At 62.3% G+C, this 17,148-nt stretch overlaps 2 protein-coding genes across 3 annotated transcripts; one reads left to right on the top strand and one right to left on the bottom strand.

The window, feature by feature from the left end:
• Nucleotides 1-548: 548 nt before the first annotated feature.
• On the top strand, nucleotides 549-11,688 carry RASL10B (RAS like family 10 member B). 2 transcript variants are annotated; one of them, XM_036395131.2, is made up of 4 exons: nucleotides 549-1,111; nucleotides 4,380-4,706; nucleotides 7,102-7,226; nucleotides 8,507-11,688. In XM_036395131.2, exons 2-4 carry the CDS (start codon nucleotides 4,491-4,493, stop codon nucleotides 8,775-8,777), a joined length of 612 nt encoding a protein of 203 aa, XP_036251024.1. In that variant the 5' UTR covers nucleotides 549-1,111; nucleotides 4,380-4,490; the 3' UTR covers nucleotides 8,778-11,688. The 2 variants fall into 2 exon arrangements, with proteins under 2 accessions (XP_036251024.1, XP_054372990.1); XM_054517015.1 differs by lacking the exon at nucleotides 549-1,111 and adding an exon at nucleotides 1,497-1,969.
• On the bottom strand, nucleotides 11,071-16,951 carry GAS2L2 (growth arrest specific 2 like 2). The gene is made up of 7 exons (XM_036395130.2): nucleotides 16,875-16,951; nucleotides 16,419-16,788; nucleotides 15,531-15,772; nucleotides 15,101-15,208; nucleotides 14,459-14,555; nucleotides 13,877-14,123; nucleotides 11,071-13,713 (listed from the first exon to the last, which is right to left on the bottom strand). The coding sequence occupies exons 2-7, from the start codon at nucleotides 16,774-16,776 to the stop codon at nucleotides 12,474-12,476; spliced, it is 2,292 nt and encodes a 763-aa protein (XP_036251023.1). The 5' UTR covers nucleotides 16,777-16,788; nucleotides 16,875-16,951; the 3' UTR covers nucleotides 11,071-12,473.
• Nucleotides 16,952-17,148: the final 197 nt, after the last annotated feature.

Genomic DNA, 17,148 nt, shown 5'->3' with positions numbered 1-17,148 from the left:
GAACTCTAGGGGGGATTGGTCCCCACAGCTTTCCCTGTTCCTGAGGCCATGCTGTGGGACAGGGACCTCCTGAGCTGTTCCTTGCTGCTCTGGCTGGAGCTGGGGCAAATCCTCCTGTGCTGGGTGGGCTCCCCAAAATCCCTGCTGCTCCCACTGGCCTCACACCCATCCTGCCCCATGCCAGCAGATCCCTGAGCCCGTGATGGGCTGTGGGGGTGACAGGGGCTATGGGGAGGATTTTGGCTCTGGCTGAGGCAGGAGCTGACCATAGCCACCATCTCTGCCTGTCCCCAGCTGCCACCTGCACATCAGGACACAGGGACTCTTGGATGGATGATTTGAGGTTTGCCTTGCACTCGTGTTGCTCAGACTGGGATAAACCTCGCAGCCAGCAGGGACGTGCCGGGATCCAGCCCCACTCCCCTCCCCCCGCTCCTCGTATATTAAATTTCACACATAAAACTGCAACTGAGGAGCATCTCGGAGGGAACCGCTAAAAATAGCCCCGAGCCTGGAGCCTGAATTGTGCAGGAGAGTTCATGTGCAGCCCGGTCCCTGCGCTCTGCCGGAAACATTCCAGGGCTCGGCGCTGCTCCATGGCCGTGCGGGGAAGGGGAGCAGCGTCTCGGGCTGCTGCTAACCCCAGGACACAGAAATATCGCCCTTCTGCGAGCATCTCTGCAGGGAAATAACGCCCCGCTCTCTGCCAGGGGCTGTGACCCCCTTTGCCTGCTGCTGGTGCCAGGGTGGCACAAAGGCTGTGCGAGCGTCCTTGTGCCCCCAGCCGTGGGGCTGTGTCTGCCGTCCCCTTGTCCCCCCGGAGGGATGTGGCGTTGTGTTTGCCCCTGCACCCCCTCCTCACCCCGGAGATGATGTTTTTCCCCAGCCAAAGGTGCTGACGAGGCTGGGGGGAGCCCGGCCGAGCCCGTGCGATCGCCGCCAGCCCTGTGCAGACACCTCGGTGCTCGCCGGTGTCACGGGCAGCCGGAGTGGCCTTGGGGGCTGTTCCGAGGAGCAGAGGGGCGCAGGGAGTCCATCAGCAGCGTGTCCCGGGGGCCTGGACCATGGTCCTGGAGGTGCAGGCGGCATCTTCCCTCTGTCCAGCACGCAGGTAAACGCTCCGTGCGGGGTGACCCAAAAATGCGGACACTGCAACAGAAACGTCCCTCCTTTGGTGGGGGCTGCGGCCGGCCTGGGCTCGGGGACCCCCGGGCACAGAGAAGCCCCCAGCCCCTCCCGCGGGCCGGGGGCTGGCACGGCAGGAGGTGAAGCGATGAGCCCCGAGCACAGCGAGCAGCGGTGTCGGAGGAGGGCAAGAGTCCCCGGAGGGCTCCTGCCCACCTCCCCCGAGGGACTCCGGCCCGTGGGACTCGTCCGGGGCGGGCATGAGAGCCCAGAGCCGCCGGGCGCCGGGGAGGGAAGGGGTGACGCCGCTGCACCCAGCACACTGCAGGGGGGACATGGGAGGGTCTTTTCCCATCGGCGCCTCCCCAGAGCCCCGGGAGAAGCCGGTGTCTCTGCTGGATTCCTGCGGCTCGCTCTGTGCATTCCCTGCCTCCTTTCCCGGGTGCTGCCTCCTTCCCTCCAGGGCACTGCCCTCATCCTTCCCGGGCATCCTCCGCATCCTTGCCTGGGCAGAGCCTCCTTCCCTCCCCGGGCGCTGCCCGCATCCCTGCCTGAGCTCTGCCTGCCTCCCTCCCTCCCTCCATCCCTCCCTCCATCCCTCCCCGGGCGCTGCCCGCCTCCCGCCCGGGCATCCCCGCCATCCCACCGGGCGCTGCCGCCTCCATCCCTGCCCGGCTTCTCCCGCCGTGCCCCGGCCGGGCTCTCCGCTCCCCCCGGTGTGGCCGCGCCGGGCGGGGGCCGGGCCGGGCCGGGGCTCTGCAGCGGGGCCGCCCGCCCCGCGCCGGGCTCGCCGCATGGCTCCGCCGCCCGCCGGGGCGCCGCCGGCCCGGGCCGCCGCTGCCAGGTACGGGAATCCGCCGGGAAGGGCAGGACGGGGGGGCAAAGTTACCGCTGGGCAGGGCCGGGGGTGGCTGGCATGAGGGGACAAGGGGGAAAGTTGAGCGTCGGTGCTCTCCGCGCCCCTTCGCCCGCCGGCACAGGGGTGCGGGTGTCATCCCCCCTCGGCATCCCCCGATCCCCTCCAGCCCCAGCGACCCCGCGGGCCGGGGCTGCTGCGCTGCCCAGCGCGGCCGGAGCATCCCCGGGAGGGTCTGGATGCGGGGGTGCGGGGAACGGGGGGTGCGGGATGTGGGGTGAGGGATGTGGGGTGCGGGATGTGGAGTGAGGGATGTGGGGTGCGGGGTGTGCGGTGAGGGATGTGGGGTGAGGGGTGTGGTGTGAGGGATGTGGTGTGAGGGATGTGGGGTGCGGGATGTGGGGTGCGGGATGTGGGGTGCGGGATGTGGGGTGAGGGATGTGGGGTGAGGGGTGTGCGGTGAGGGATGTGGGGTGAGGGGTGTGCGGTGAGGGATGTGGGGTGAGGGGTGTGGTGTGAGGGATGTGGTGTGAGGGATGTGGGGTGCGGGATGTGGGGTGCGGGATGTGGGGTGAGGGATGTGGGGTGCGGGATGCTGTCCCCGCCCCCGCCCTGCGGGGCTCAGGGGTTGCTCCTTGCAGTGCCCCAGGCGTGGCAGCGTGGCCAAGGTCGCAGCGGGGGCCGGGGCCGCCTTTCCCGGAGCCCCCTGCGAGCCCCCGCCCGGCCCTGCAGCCCGCGGAGCCCGGCCTGATCCTGGTGCTGAGCGCCCGAGGACCGGGGATGGTCCCTGCCCCGCCACCCCACCGAGGGGTGCCCCGACGGGTCCCCCTGCTGTGCCTCAGTTTCCCGCAGTAGCTGCTTGTAGGGCCGGGCACCATCAGGTCGGGCTCTGATGGTTTTGGGGTGCAGTGTCCCCGCGGGCCAGCACGGAGGGCGATGAGGTTCTGGCAGAGGCACAGCGGGGCTCAGCCCGTGCCCCAGTTCCAGCGAGCCCTGCGGGCACTGGTTTCCAGTTGTGTCGCTCCGTCAGGCTCCGGCCCCGCAGAGGAGCTGGGGACGCTGCCGTGAGGAGGAAGGATTTGTGGGGACGGGGCTGTCCCTGCAGCAGGGTGGCCCCCGGGACCTGCAGTGACAGTGCTGTCTGCTGGCCGAGAAAGGCCCTGGCAGGGTCGGGCCTGGGGGCTCCTGCACCCCCCATTTCCCTGCACCTGGCACAGGAACATTCCCACTGTGGGGCTGGGGACAGGGCCAGCACCCCGGGGACAGGGCCAGCACCCCGGGGACAGGGCCAGCAGCACGGGGACAGGGCCAGCAGCACGGGGGGACAGGGCCAGCAGCACGGGGACAGTGACAGCAGCACGGGGGGACAGGGCCAGCACCCCGGGGACAGGGCCAGCACCCCGGGGACAGGGCCAGCAGCACGGGGACAGTGACAGCAGCACGGGGGGACAGGGCCAGCACCCCGGGGACAGGGTCCCCGATGCTGGTGTGAGCCACGGCCCAGGGAAGGGATCCCGGGGAGCTTGGCCACTCCAGAGCCCAGCAGCGGGAACCGCTGTGCCCAGGCTGTGCCCCTGGGGTAAATAATCTCCATCAAACAGGCACAACAGGGTGTTTGAACCTGACACTTTCCGCTGCTGCCCTGCACTTTGAGGATGGTGCAGGGAAAATGGGCCAGAGCATCAGAAATTGGTCGAAGCATCCACACTTTGGGATAAAGCACAAGCTGCTTCCTAGGGATGAGAGCCAGTGAGAGCGGGACCCATCCCTCGCCCGTGCCGTCCCCATCACAGCTGCCGGTGCCAGCGGTGTTTGGGCTCCTCAGGCTCAGCTCCCACGTCCCTGTGTGTGGGTTATCCCCCCGTGTCCCCCCACACGTGGGCCCTGCCCCGGGGCCCCTCCGGCCTCGGCACAGCGGTGGCTCCGGGCTCACCCTGTCAGCTGGCTTCTAAATGAGTCCCCATCACGTTAATTGCCCAGCCGCTCAAAGGCTGAAAGGAAACGCTCAAGCTGTCGCTCGCAGGCGCACAGCGATGTCCCCCCGCCCGCAAAAGGCAATTCCGGCTGTCCAAGCCCAGGGAAGATGGATTCTCCAGCTTGGGACAGCACCGGGAAGGGACAGCTGGTGACAGTGGCCCAGCACAGCCTGGGACCCTGAGCAAAGAGAGAGCCTTTCCTTGTTCTGGTACTGAAAGGGCTGAATGTGCCTGTGAGAACCTTCCTGGAATGAACCCCGCTCAAATCCTGCCTCTCCTTGGCTGCTGGGGCTGGAGGCTCCAAGGGGGACCCCGAGGTCCTGCAGTGCCAAGGTCCCTGGGCACATTGTCAGCTCCTGCTGGGAAAAAAACACCCCCTGAGAGGTCTCTGAGACCTGACCAGCTTCTCCTTGGCCTTGCAGTGACGGGAATCCCCGGAGGGGAAATGCATCCTGAATGGGGCTGAGGCCCCCTGCTCGGGAATATGCAGCCTCGGCACCGCGGGGGCAGCACCGGGGCCGGAGCGCGGCGGGATGGTGGCAACCTTCAAGATCGCCGTGCTGGGAGCCCAGGGCGTGGGCAAGAGCGCCATAGTCCGGCAGTTCCTGTACAACGAGTTCAGCGAGGTCTGCGTGCCCACCACGGCCCGCCGCGTCTACCTGCCCGCCGTGGTCATGAACGGCCACGTGCACGACCTGCAGATCATGGACTTTCCCCCCATCACCGCCTTCCCTGTCAACACCCTGCAGGTAGGGGGGCACCCGAGGGCGCCTCCACCTCTGGGGGTCTGTGGTGAACCCCCCCTGTGGTGGGGTTTTGCTGTTAAAATCCGTGGGGCTCCAGTTCTGCATCCGGTTTTGGGGGATGTTTCTCTCTCCGTGGCAGGGTTTGGTTGCTAAATGAGGGATTGTGTCCTCATGGATCCCGCTGAGCGGGTCCAGGATAAAGTGTGTTCTAAAGTTTGGTGACAACACACGCAAGAGAGGTGGCAAAGCACTCCAAGGAGTGTGGCTCTGGCATTGCCCACAGCTGGGATCCACCTGGGGTCCTGGAGCACGGGGATCCAGTCAGAACCAACAGCAGAACATTTGGGTGAAACCCAGGGGTTCCTGGAGAGCAGAGCCCTGAGGCACCCACTGCCCAAGGCAGGCAGAGCTCGTCCCCTCCTGGGAGTGGCCATCACCACCTCCAGCACTGCCTGGGCTTGTTCCTGGAGCTCTGAACCCACCAGCTCCTCCTCCACCCCCTCAGGTGCTTCCAAACCCCCCCAGAAAGCAGGGTGGGGTTGGAAAGCGTTGCCACCAGCGCCAACAGCTTCTGGGTGGAGTTAATGGGGGAAAAGGAGATGTGAAGCTCACGCCATAGCCCCAGTCCCAGGGGCACAGGTTGTGTCACCAGTGTGGGGAAAGGAGCTGGAGGTTCCCAGCTGTGGCTGGAGGGCAGTGCCACCGGTGGGGCCACCTCAATTAGTCACAGTGTCCCTGTCCCCAGCAGGGCCAGGGCCACAGGGGCCATGTAGTGCTCCAAGAGTCCCTGTACCATCAGGCAGGAGGTGAAATGAGCACTCCAGGAGCGAGGAGAAGGTTTAAAAATTAATGGGTGAGTGCAGGGAAGGAAAGGTCAGCGTGAGAAAGAGCCCGAAATAGCAAAGGGTAATTTATTGACACAGCAGCCAATGCTCACACACTCCATTAGCTCCCTGCCTTGCTGCACCCCAGAGGAGGTGCCAGTGGGAACAGATGGAGGTTTCCAGGGAAGAGAGGGTGATCAGAGGGATGGGTGCGAGGAGAAAGGAGAGGGATAAAGCTCTGTCTGCTGGGAAACATCGTGGACTCAGCTCTGTGCCAGGAGCAGCATCCCTGCAGTGCTGTCCTGGAAGGGGAGCAGGAGCCAGTGGCTCTGTGACACGCTGCTCCTGCAGTGCAACACTTCTCCAGCTCTAGCATCCCAGGAAACCTGCACTGCTGAGGAAAACCACCCTGACGTGGCAGGGCCGGAGCAAGCTGCCCCCAGCACAGTGAAATAGCTGCAGCTCCTCGCTGCCAGGTGTATCAGGGCTCAGAGGAGCCCAGAGGCTGCTGCTCCATCCTCCTGCATCTCTGAGCCCCAGGATCTCCCCAGCATCTCCCCTGGCTGGGCAGGGAGGGGCTGTGTCCCTCTGCCAGCTCCTTCCCCTGCTGCCCCCGTGACAGAGATCAACCCACATCCCAAAACTCCCCTTCCCCACCTCACTCTGATTATAAGCTCGGGAAGGGCTGATTCATGGCCCTGAAGGGGTTTGCTCAGGGAGAAGTGATGCCTTTCCTCCCTGGAGAGTCTTCCTCCTTTCCAGAGGCACCCAGGAGGGTTTTGCAGTGCTGGCTGCAGGGGCTGCCATTCCCAATCCCACTGCTGGGATGGGAAAGTGCCTGAAGTGAGGCAGATTTTCACTCATGGCATGAAAAAAGAAAAAGAAAAAAAAATGAAAAAAAATCCAGTTGTTCCCAGAAACCCAAGGGTTTCCTAACAGCATTAATTTCTTCCAGCTCCAGATTTTGGCTGTAGAGAGGCCCCTGCCTGCCTGCCTCTGCCCTGGATCCACATCTTGCTCTCACAGACCAGTTCCTGAGCAGTCTCTGCTCCCCTTATGTCCCCATGTCCCCCCCAGACAGACCTGCTGTCACCTTCCCCCTCTGAGCCACAGAGCTGCTGGTGCATCACCCTCAGACCTCAGATGGGGCTCAGCATCCTCCTCACCCACCCTGCCCCAAAAACCAGGGTGCATCACTAATTAGCACAGCTAATTAGCAGCTCTGGAGGATGAATCCACCCAGAGCAGGGGGCTGCATTCAGCCCCACTCCCAGCTCAGGTCTGGGCTGGAATTAGGCTGCAATCCTCCCTCAGGAGTGGAACTGGGGCTGACAAATCCTCTTCCCTCTCTCCTGGACTGACAGGGGGATAAGGGATCTCTGGAGATGGCGGGGTGGCTGCAGAGCTGTGGGGCACACACAGAGGGGCCAGGGCAGAGCAGAGGTGGGTGCTGGGCGAATGTGCAGCCCCCTGGTGCCACAGCAGCCTCCTCGGGGTGCCCAGGCCCAGAACAGGGCAGGGCAGGGCATTCCCCAGGCACAGAGCCAGGACTGACCCCTCTGTGCCCCTTGCAGGAGTGGGCAGACGTGTGTTGCAGGGGGCTCCGGAGTGTCCATGCCTACATCCTGGTCTATGACATCTGTTGCTTTGACAGCTTCGAGTACATCAAAACCATCCGCCAGCAGATCCTGGAAACAAGGTAGGGATGGCTTTGGGGTGGTGGCAGAGCCCCCTGGCTCCTGGCAAGGGAGTTCTGCACCAAGGGGGCACATCTTGGCATCAGAGAGGAGATATCAGACTGGCACAAAGCCCCTTGGCAGGGATGGGAGCAGGAGCCCAGGCAGGCTCCCCTGAACCCAGGATTCTCTGTTGCCATTCCTGGCACAGCTGCTCCCTGTCCTGCTCCATGGAACCCAGTGAGGGCTGGAGGATTCTCTGCTGCCAGCGCCCAAAATGAGCTGCAAAATGCCCAACAAAGGCTCTGAGCAAATTCCTGCCTCATTCCTGACAGAATTCCCAGGAAAACAGGATTAGCTGCCCTCTATAAGATTCCACACCAGCAGCACATCCAACACCACTTCACTTCACTTCACTTCACATCCACACCTCTCACTCTTACTCCAAGAGAGAAAAAACAGGGTTAAGGTTTGCTCTGAGGAGCCTGGCTGGGATCTGGATTTGATCCTGGCTATTGTTTTGTGCATTAAAGTGCCAGGCAGGTGTCCCCTGTGGCTGGGCCCTGGGTGAGCAGCTGCAGGTGCCATGGGGGTGTCGCCAGCTGGGGGCTGTGTACAAATCACCAGCAGGACGGGGCTGCTGGGAACGTGCCTTGAGCTGTTTCATTTTCCAGCATCAGCCTCATTACATGGTTATGGCAATGGGAAGATGCCAGCAGCTCACATCTCAAGCAGCAAACTAAGAACTTAATGTTACAACTTACTTTAAAATTTTTTGACCAATCACACAAAGCAAAAGCATATTAACAGTTCTATCTAATCACCATAAGCACATGTACCTTTGGTTAAACAATCCTTGCTTATTTCAAATACAAGACCTACTTGTAAGCTTTAAAACACAATGCACAAAACTATTATTAAGCTTCAAACTTCCTAATATCTCACTAGATAAACTTTTCTGTAGCTTAGGGAGTTATTCTAGACAAGCATTAATACACAGACCATTGTTCTATTTGTCTTTGCTTTTCTACAGTTTAAATAATTTTTCTGCTGACCTATCTCATAGCTGCTGCTTAGTTCTGATCACAATTCTACTACCTCTGAAGCCAACCTTTTGCAGCTTTCCCGAAACCCTCTGATTTTGTAGATTCCCACATGGGGGGGTGGCTGGACACAGAGAGGGACAAGGGGACAAGGCAAAGCACAGCCAGGAGCCCTTTTGGGATGGGTTGAGCTCTGTGGGCTGTCCCTGTGCGCTCCCTCCCCTGCCATCCTCCCCCCTGACACCGCCCGCCCTCCCCAGGGTCATCGGCACCTCGGAGACGCCCATCATCATCGTGGGCAACAAGCGGGACCTGCAGCGGGGCCGGGTCATCCCGCGCTGGAACGTCTCCAACCTGGTGAAAAAGACGTGGAAGTGCGGCTACATCGAGTGCTCGGCCAAGTACAACTGGCACATCCTGCTGCTCTTCAGCGAGCTCCTCAAGAGCGTGGGCTGCGCCCGCTGCAAGCACGTCCACACCACCATCCGCTTCCAGGGCGCGCTGCGCAGGAACCGCTGCACCATCATGTGAGGAGACCCCCGCCCAGGGGCTGCCCAACACCGGGGATGGTTCTGATGGTTCTCACCACCATGTGAGCCCAGGGACCCCCCCCAAACCTGGGGATGGTTCTGCTGCACCATCCTGTTAGACCCCTGCCCAGGGACCACAAACCTGGGGGTGGTTCTGCTGCACCATCATGTGAGAGCCCCTGCCCAGGGATCCTCCAGGGGGCTGCCCAAAATTTGGGATGGTTCTGCTGCACCATCATGTGAGAGCCCTGCCCAGGGGCTGCCCAAAATTTGGGATGGTTCTGCTGCACCATCATGTGAGAGCCCTGCCCAGGGGCTGCCCAAAATTTGGGATGGTTCTGCTGCACCATCATGTGAGAGCCCTGCCCAGGGGCTGCCCAAAATTTGGGATGGTTCTGCTGCACCATCATGTGAGCCCCCTGCCCCGGGATCCCCCAAACCTGGGGGTGGTTCTGCTCCCCGGGCAGAGGGAGCTGTGCTGGAGGCACCTCCGGGGTTGTTGAGGTGACATTTGGGGACAGGGCACCTTGGGCAGGGTGTGCAGGGCGATAGTGAGGGGTGAGGGATGGCCCTGAGCTCTCTGCAAGCCTGCAGAGCTTGAGGCCAAAGCCATCCCAGGGGGTTGTACGTGGTATGGAAGGGTGGAAGATGTGCCCACATTTTTGGCTGTCACTTCATCCTTGCCAGTTCTGCCCTGGCAGCACAGGGGCAATGCTTGGTGCTGCCTCATCACCTGCTCCTGGAAGGGAATTATCCAGCACCTGTGTCCCGGTGTTCTGGGGCTGGTTCTGTCTCTGGGGCACAGGGAAACAGGAGTTCTGCTTTTCCCCTTGTGGAGCTGGGGTTTCTCCCTGTGGAGGGCAGAGCAGCCCTGTTACATGGGCTGCTGTCTCTTGGCTCGGTCGGGTCAGATTTCCAGGTGGAATTTCTGGATGAAAGCAAAAAAAAAGGGGAAAAAAAAAAGCAAGTCCCAATCCTGCTCCTGACATCCCCAGGAGCTGGGTCCTGCCTTCCCAGGGCTCTGAGCTCCCCTCTGCCCCAGCACAGCTCCAGCACAGGAAGGCTCCTCCTCCCCGCAGCCTGCGAACACCAAATAATCTGGGAACGCTCCTGGCCGGGCAGGTCACGCCTCTGCTACCTCTGCTCCTGGGCTCAGCAGGTGACCAGCTCTGCATCCCAGCCCTCGGGGTGCCCCGGGCAGGTGGGCAGCCCCCCTGTGCCCCCTGTGCCCCCGGCAGGGCCACCAGGTCCGGGTTTTCCCACAGGGATGTTGCCTCAGCAGCAACAGGGAGCTGGAGCAGCACTTCCAGCTGCATTCTTGGCTTTTTTTTTTTTCTTTCTCTCTGCATATCCCTAATAGGAAAGTGAGCCCCACTTTTTTTTTTTTTTTTAATTATTATTTTTTAATCTTCTGGTTTGTGTTTGCACCAGAGCTGCAGCTCGCCTGCATCCTGCCCTGCAGGGTTGGCAAAGGGCAGCCCCTGCTAGGAAATGGTGATGGGGTGGTGAAGGGAGAGCAAGAGGCCGAGAGGGTCGTGGTTTCTCCATGGCGGGTCCCTGTGAGACACAGGGAAACACCATCCTCACCTGCTGAGGCAGGATCTGCGTCTGATCCATCCTCCAGCAAAACCATCCCCGTGATTCCTGCTGTCACAAGGAGCTGGAGGGGCTCAGCACTGCCCTGGGCAGCAGAACGGGACACCCAGCCCTCTCTGCCACCACAGCCAGGTGTCCATGGCCCAGCTCCTCCACTGTGCTCTTGGAATTGCTTCCCATTAAAGGCAGCTCCAGCTGAGCTCCAGTGCCTCTCACTGCCCCATCCCTGTGCCAGGGCTGGGGGTACACCCTGCTCCTCCCTCCCTGCTTGGGGAATCAAACCCCTTGCTCCAAAATTTAAAAAAAAAAAAAAAAAAAAAGGGAAAAAATTAGGAAAGGCAATGGGGGGACATGAGTCCATCTCAGCCAGGAGGGGCAGTGGCACTTGTCACCATCCCTCGCCTTCATGGCAAACCTGGCTCCCTGTCCAAGCTCATCCTGACAGGATTTATTAACACATGTAAGTCCACTTATCGATCTCTGGCCAGAGCTTTATCCCTCCAAATTGTCTGAGAAGGAAATTCCTTGGTAAATGCTAATAATAAAGCATTTATAAAGTGCTCACACGTACACATATCAACAACTAAGCCAATACATTGTTTGTTATAACCCCGTAGCCTGCAGTTTATAGCACAATTAGTTACAGGTTTTTATAGCATCTATTTAGTATTTTGAAGAAAAAAAAAGAAAAAAAAAGGTTATAAATATAATTGTTATATTCTATTGTACTTTATAGACAGAGGAAGTTATATTAGTAATAACAACAACTCTCACTGCTTCGACAGCATTTCCCAGCTCCCGGGAAAACGAGGGCTACAAAGAGCTCCTCTCCCCAGAGCCCAGGAAGGGGTGGGTGGTGCTGGAGGCACCCTGGGTGCAGGAGGGAACCCCAGGCAGGAAGATCCCAGCTGTCCAGGCACAGGGATTGGAGCACGGCAGCAGCCACGAGCACCCCGCAGCCCTGCTCACACCTTACTACAGATTTACCACTCACCCAACGCCTCCCTGGTGCTGCTGAGAGCAGCCTGGGCCTGTCCCAGGCTGGGATGTCCCCAGTGCTGTGCCCAGGACAGTGCCAGGTGCCTGCCCCCGTGCTCGTGGAGGGGATGCCTGGGTTCTGTTCGGCCCCACCAAGGATGCTCCTCTCTCCCTCTCCTCCTCCTGCCCCACTGAGCATCCCAGCTGCCTGGACTTGGCTTCCCTTTCCCCCCTGGACTCCTTGTTGGAGATTCCCGAGGTGTCTGCACCGCCTGTGACGCCCTGCACCTCCTTCTTTGAAATTGAATTAAAAATCAGGTCTGTCCCCTTGTTCTGTACCAGCCTCAGGAGTGTTTTTGCCAGCAGGTTTTGCATTCCCCGAGTCCCAGCGCTCACATTTGCGGCTCCTCTGCAGGGAAGTGGGGCTGACTTCATCCTCTCATGGAAAATGAGACTCTCCTGGGCATTGTGGGGCTCTCAGGGGGACGTTTGCAGTGCCCACATCAGGATTGTCCTCCCTCCCTCCACACCCACGCAGAAAAGATGTGGAAATGGAGGAGCTTTGGCACATTTCTATTGCACAAACAGCATTGCTGAGGGCATGGGGCGCAGCAGTGCCTGCTGTGACCCTAATTTGGAGAATTATGGTGACATCCAGCACCGAGAGGGGACCACAGCCACCATGGGGGTCAGCAAGGGTCCCCTCTTGTGACCCCCCAGCACTCATGGAGGCTCTGGGAGCTGTCAGACACGGGGCTCACTGGTCCCACGGTGCAGATGGGGAGCACTGAGATGTGAGATGTGTTTTATGGATGTCAAGGATGGGGTGTTCCCTCTTCAGGGGGGGCTAAACCCCTCCCACTGAAGAAAACATCAATTTGGGGCTGGATTTTTCCACCCAAACCAGTACAAAAGTGCCTGCTTAGCAGGATTACCGGGACAGAAAAAAATCCCTTGGGAAGGAGGGGGTGCAGCTCTGAAAATGAGGTGGAACCCCCGGGGTTGTGCTGCAGGAATCCCACCGGGGGGAAACCTCGGGCACCGCAGCTCCACCTTCAGCTGCAGCATCGCTCCCACCCTTGCAGGGAGGGCTCCGTCCGTCTGTCCGTCCATCGGGGTGGGCTCAGACCCACGACTCCTCCTCATCCTCCTCGCTCAGCCAGGTGCCGCTGTCCGCCAGGGAGGGCGCGGGGCGGGCGCTGCCGCTCTGGGGGGCTCGGGGGGTGCCCGGGGGTCGCTGCCGGCCCCGGGGGCGATGCCCCAGCGGGGTGGGGATGCGCGAGGGGCGCTTGCCCGGCCTGTGGTCCCGCCGGGGACGCACCTTGGGCCGCAGCTTCAGCTTGTAGATGGAGGGCACCCGCTCGGGCTTCTTCAGGCACCGCCGGGGTTTGGCGGCGCCGCTGGCCCGGGCTGCCCGCGGGGTCTGGCCGCCCACCCCCGGCCGCTCTGCCTCGCCCGGGGCCGGGAGCTCCGGGGCAGCTCCTGCGGCTGTTTCGGGGACCTGGCTCCACATCCCCACGGGGCGCAGGGGCTGCGGGCCGCGGGACAGCTCCTCCAGCACCCTGGCATAGCCGGGGGGCTGCGTGTGCCCACAGCATCCCCGCAGCCCCTCGGCCCCGCTGCCAGGGCCGCAGGCTGCCCCGGCTCCATCCTCTGCCCCCCGAGGTCCCTCAGCGCCCCCAGCCCTTGTGCTCGGGGCGGGGTGGCACTGCCCTGTCCCCTGGGGACCGTCCCCAGCACCGCAGACCTTGCACCCCCCTGCAGAACGGCCCTGAGGGGTGGCGGGCCGGGGGGCGGCCGGGCTGGCTTTGAGGGGGGGTTTCACGCTGTTCTCCGGTTTCGGGGCTCGGCTGGAGGAATTTCGGGCTGAGGGCTGTCGGCCCCGGCCCAGGGCTCCCTGCCTCCCTTCCCGCGGGCTCTTCAGGCTCCGGGAGTCTCCTGGAGCATCCCGGTGCGAGGAGGGGGCGCAGACCTTTAGGGGACTGGGGGCACGGACCTTTAAGGGACTGGGGGCTCGGGGTGTGGCTGTGCTGGCTGTCCCCGTCTCCTGCGGCCTGGCAGCCAGCACAGATGATTTTCCTCCTTGCTGGGAGCTCCTCGGAGGCGCCGGTGCCCCGGTCCGTGGGCTGGGAGCCGCGGGCCTGCCCCGTGCCGGTGCCACAGGGATGGATGTCCCCGGGCTGGATGATGTCCCCGGGCTGGTGCCGTGCGGGGCCCTGGGGACCCCCGCGCCGTTCGGGGAGCTCAGCCGGGAGGGGGTGGGTGCCCGGCCCCTCGCACCGAGCCCAGGGGAGCCGGACCGGGCCGGTGAGCGGGATGGTGGCAGCTGCCTCCCCAAAGGGACAGCGGGTGGCTCCCGCATCCTGCAGGGAGAGACAGCGGAGAGGGGCAGGGAGCTGCTGCATCCCCCCCTCCGTCCCGCCTGGTGCTGGGCACTTCCAGAAGGGGGCAAAAATTCTAAAGATGCTCCCAAACCTGCTCTGAAGCCGGGCAGTTTGGAGCAGGAAGCATCTCTGCAGCACTTACCTGCCCGAAGGGACCCTGCGGGGCCGTGCGGGCTCCGGGCGAGGGCTGGCACCCGGCTGGCGACCCCAGCGCTCTGGGGAGGGGGTGGCAGGGGGGACGCGGCCCCCCCAGGGGACGGGGGGCAGGGGGCTCTGGGAGCGGCTGACGAGCAGCAGCGCGGGCCGGGGGCTGCGGGCGGCCGGGCACAGCCGCACCTCGTGCTGCACCTGCTGCTGCGGGCTCCGGCTTTTCCAGGCTTGTTTGTGAGCTGTGGGGACAACGAGGGGGGGCTCAGCGCCCTTGTCCCCTGCGCCCACCCCCGGTGAAGCCCACCCAGCCGTGGCTCAGCGTCCAGCCCCCCGAGGGTGCCGGCAGAAAGCTGCGCTCCCTGCAAAGCGGCTTTCGGGGTCCGGCTCCATCCTAAAGTCTTACATGACCTCTAGTGGCCACCAAAACCAAAGAAAGTCCCCAAAACCCGACATTCCCCGGCAAAACAACGAGGCGTGGCTGTACCAAAGCCAAAACATCCCCGAGAAGCATCGAGACCAGCCACAGACCCCTCACCCCCAGGCAGCCGCGGGGTTTGGGGACGCGGGGACTCACAGAGCGAGGTGCAGCGACACGGGTCGTGCTTGTCCAGGTAGTGCTCCAGCGTGTCCCAGCCGCCCCCGACCCGCACCATGACGTGTTCCCGCAGGATCTGTGCGGGAATGTCCGTGCCAGGGGACACCGGCAACAGCCTGGGGGTGGCACGCCCGGCCGGGCTTGGAGAGATGTGGGCTGGCCCTAAGTGCCACCAGGTGTCCCAAAGGGCGGCTGTGGGCTGGCCCTAAGTGCCACCAGGTGTCCCAAAGGGCGGCTGTGTCCCTGGCCCAGCTCCTGCGGCCATCCCGACACGTTTGTTTTGTCACCACAAGGAGGGTGAGGGATCCTTTTGGAAGATCCCTGTCCTTCGTGGTGTGCTGAGTTCTTTGGGCAGGCTCGGGGATGGATTCAGAGCATGCCAGGGATCCCATAGCTGGGTGAGAGCAGGCTGTGGTTCTGTGGGGTGTCAGGGTTTGTCCCACGCACGTGGATGGTGAAATCCATACCTACATCTATGACAGGGCTGAGCTCCCCTGCTTTGGGAATAATGATCCAAACTCCCACAGGGGCCCCTTTTGGGGGATTGTGGAAATGGGGGCATGGCAGCAGAGCAGAATTCCTGATGCTTTTCCCCCAAGAGCAGGGGTGGAGCAGACTCACCCGCACAAAGATGAGGCTGTCAGAGTCCCCCACTCGGTATTTCCCTTCGGAGATCTTGATCATGGGGAACTGCACAGGGCAGGTACAGCGGCTCACCAGGTGCTGCACCTGAGGGTGGCAGGGATGGGTCCTCACCAGGGCAGCTGGGAAAGGTCCTGAGGTGACCATGCCCATCCCATCCCCATCCACGCCCATCCCATCCCCATCCAATCCATCTCCATGCCCATCTCCATCTCCATGCCCATCTATCTCCATGCCATCCCCATCCATTTCCATCCCCATCCCCATCCATGCCCATCCCCATCCAATCCATCTCCATGTCCATCTCCATGCCCATCCCATCCATCTCCATGCCCATCCCATCCATTTCCATCCCCATCCCCATCCCCATGCCCCCCCATGCCCCCCATGCCCCCCTGCCCCTCGGTACCATCTGGTCGAGGTTCTGGAGGTCCCGTGGTGCCCTCCTGGGGCCCCGTGGCAGGGTGGGCTCTGGGGGAGGCAGCTCCAGCTCCTGCCGAAGCTCCTCCTCGATCTCCTCCTCCATCTGCACCAGGGTCGGGGCACGCATCCCGAAGCGGGAGGCTTGGCGTGCCAGCTCCAGCAGGCACAGCACGAAGTTCTTCTCGTTCTTCCTCAGCACCAGGTCCTCTGTCTCGAACATCAGCACATCTGGGCAGGGCAGGGCAGGGCTGAGCCAGGGCTGGCACGTGGGGATGGGGACAGGGCAGAGGGAGGGCACAGATGGAGGCAAAACCCACCCAAAAGGCTGCTCTGCACTGGAGCCATCCCACCAGGAATATGGCTGGGTTCAACAAGAGTTGGGATAAGTGATAAAGGAGGAAGAGCCTTTCCTTTTGGGCATCTACAGCTGTTTCACGGCATCCCAAAGCCACAAAACTCCATGCCTGAGGGCCCTGAGGATGTCTTGCTCTGTGCCCCTCCCCTCCCTGGGCATCCATGGGGGTAGGACAGGGTGACAGATGCTTTGCTCAGAGCCAGGACTTCTCCTGCTGTCCTTAGGGCTGGGATCGTGCCGTGCCTGGCAGGGACACACTGTGCCATCCACCCTTTCCTTTGCCATTCTCCCTGTGCGTATTTGCACCCAAGCAAACCCTCCAGCCACGTGCCAGCACCCTGCAAAGCTGCTGCCAAGCCTGGAGGACCTTGCACAAGGGATGCCAGTCCAGGGGTGCCTGCACACGGTGCTGTCCCATGCCAGGGTGGTGCTGGGTTTGGGGGACACATGGCAGAACATGGAATGGCTGGAGGGGACTTGAACACAGAGACATGGGACAGCTGGGGCCTGGCATCCTACCTTTGATACCCATCTCCTTCCTGCACCACTGGATGAAGTTGGAGACGTTGTCCCTGGCCTGGAAGGTGCCAGGCTGTGCTGTGAGGTTGCAGGTGACACCGGTGGAGGGCAGGTGCAGATGCTGGGCCACCTCGGGGCACGCCTGGGCAAACTCCCCTGCCACCTGGGTGACGTGGTTGGCGTGGGAGCACAGCACAGCCCCTGTCTCCAGCACCTCCAGGAAGGTGCCCACCTCGATGTCGAGGTCATAGAGCTCCTTCAGCCACTCTGCCAGGTCCTCCTTCATGGCGTACAGGTACTGCCCGCTGGACTGGTAGGGACGGATGCTCCGTGCCCCCGTGCCCGGGGTGCCCCACATTCTGCCATAAGACTGGGAGGAGGTCGAGGGAAAAGGGTGGTGGGGACATGGCTGTCCCTGTGCTGCCCCCAGCACACCTCCCCAGCAGCCACACTCACCTGGTGCCCCTTGCTCCCTGCCACACGGGGTGGTGGCAGTGTCCTGGTGGTGCCCCGAGCCCTGCGATGGTGCTGGGGAGAGGAAATCGCCCTCCTGGGTGTTTTGTTTCCTTCCCAAGTGCTGATGGCTTCTCCTTGGTGACAAGGGACTGGCTGCAAACACTCCCTGTTAACCCTTCAGCACCTGCTCCTCTCTCACAGCCCTGCTCCTCCCCAGCCATGCCAGGGGTGGATTTTCCCCCCAAGGGCCCTGGCTCCGGGGCAGGAAGGAGTT

This window comes from Molothrus ater, chromosome 21 (genome assembly GCF_012460135.2).
Source record: "Molothrus ater isolate BHLD 08-10-18 breed brown headed cowbird chromosome 21, BPBGC_Mater_1.1, whole genome shotgun sequence".
In the NCBI taxonomy this organism is placed as follows: domain Eukaryota; kingdom Metazoa; phylum Chordata; class Aves; order Passeriformes; family Icteridae; genus Molothrus; species Molothrus ater.
The sequence above is the reverse complement of the archived record's forward strand: the minus strand, read 5'-3'. Positions and strand labels throughout refer to the sequence as shown.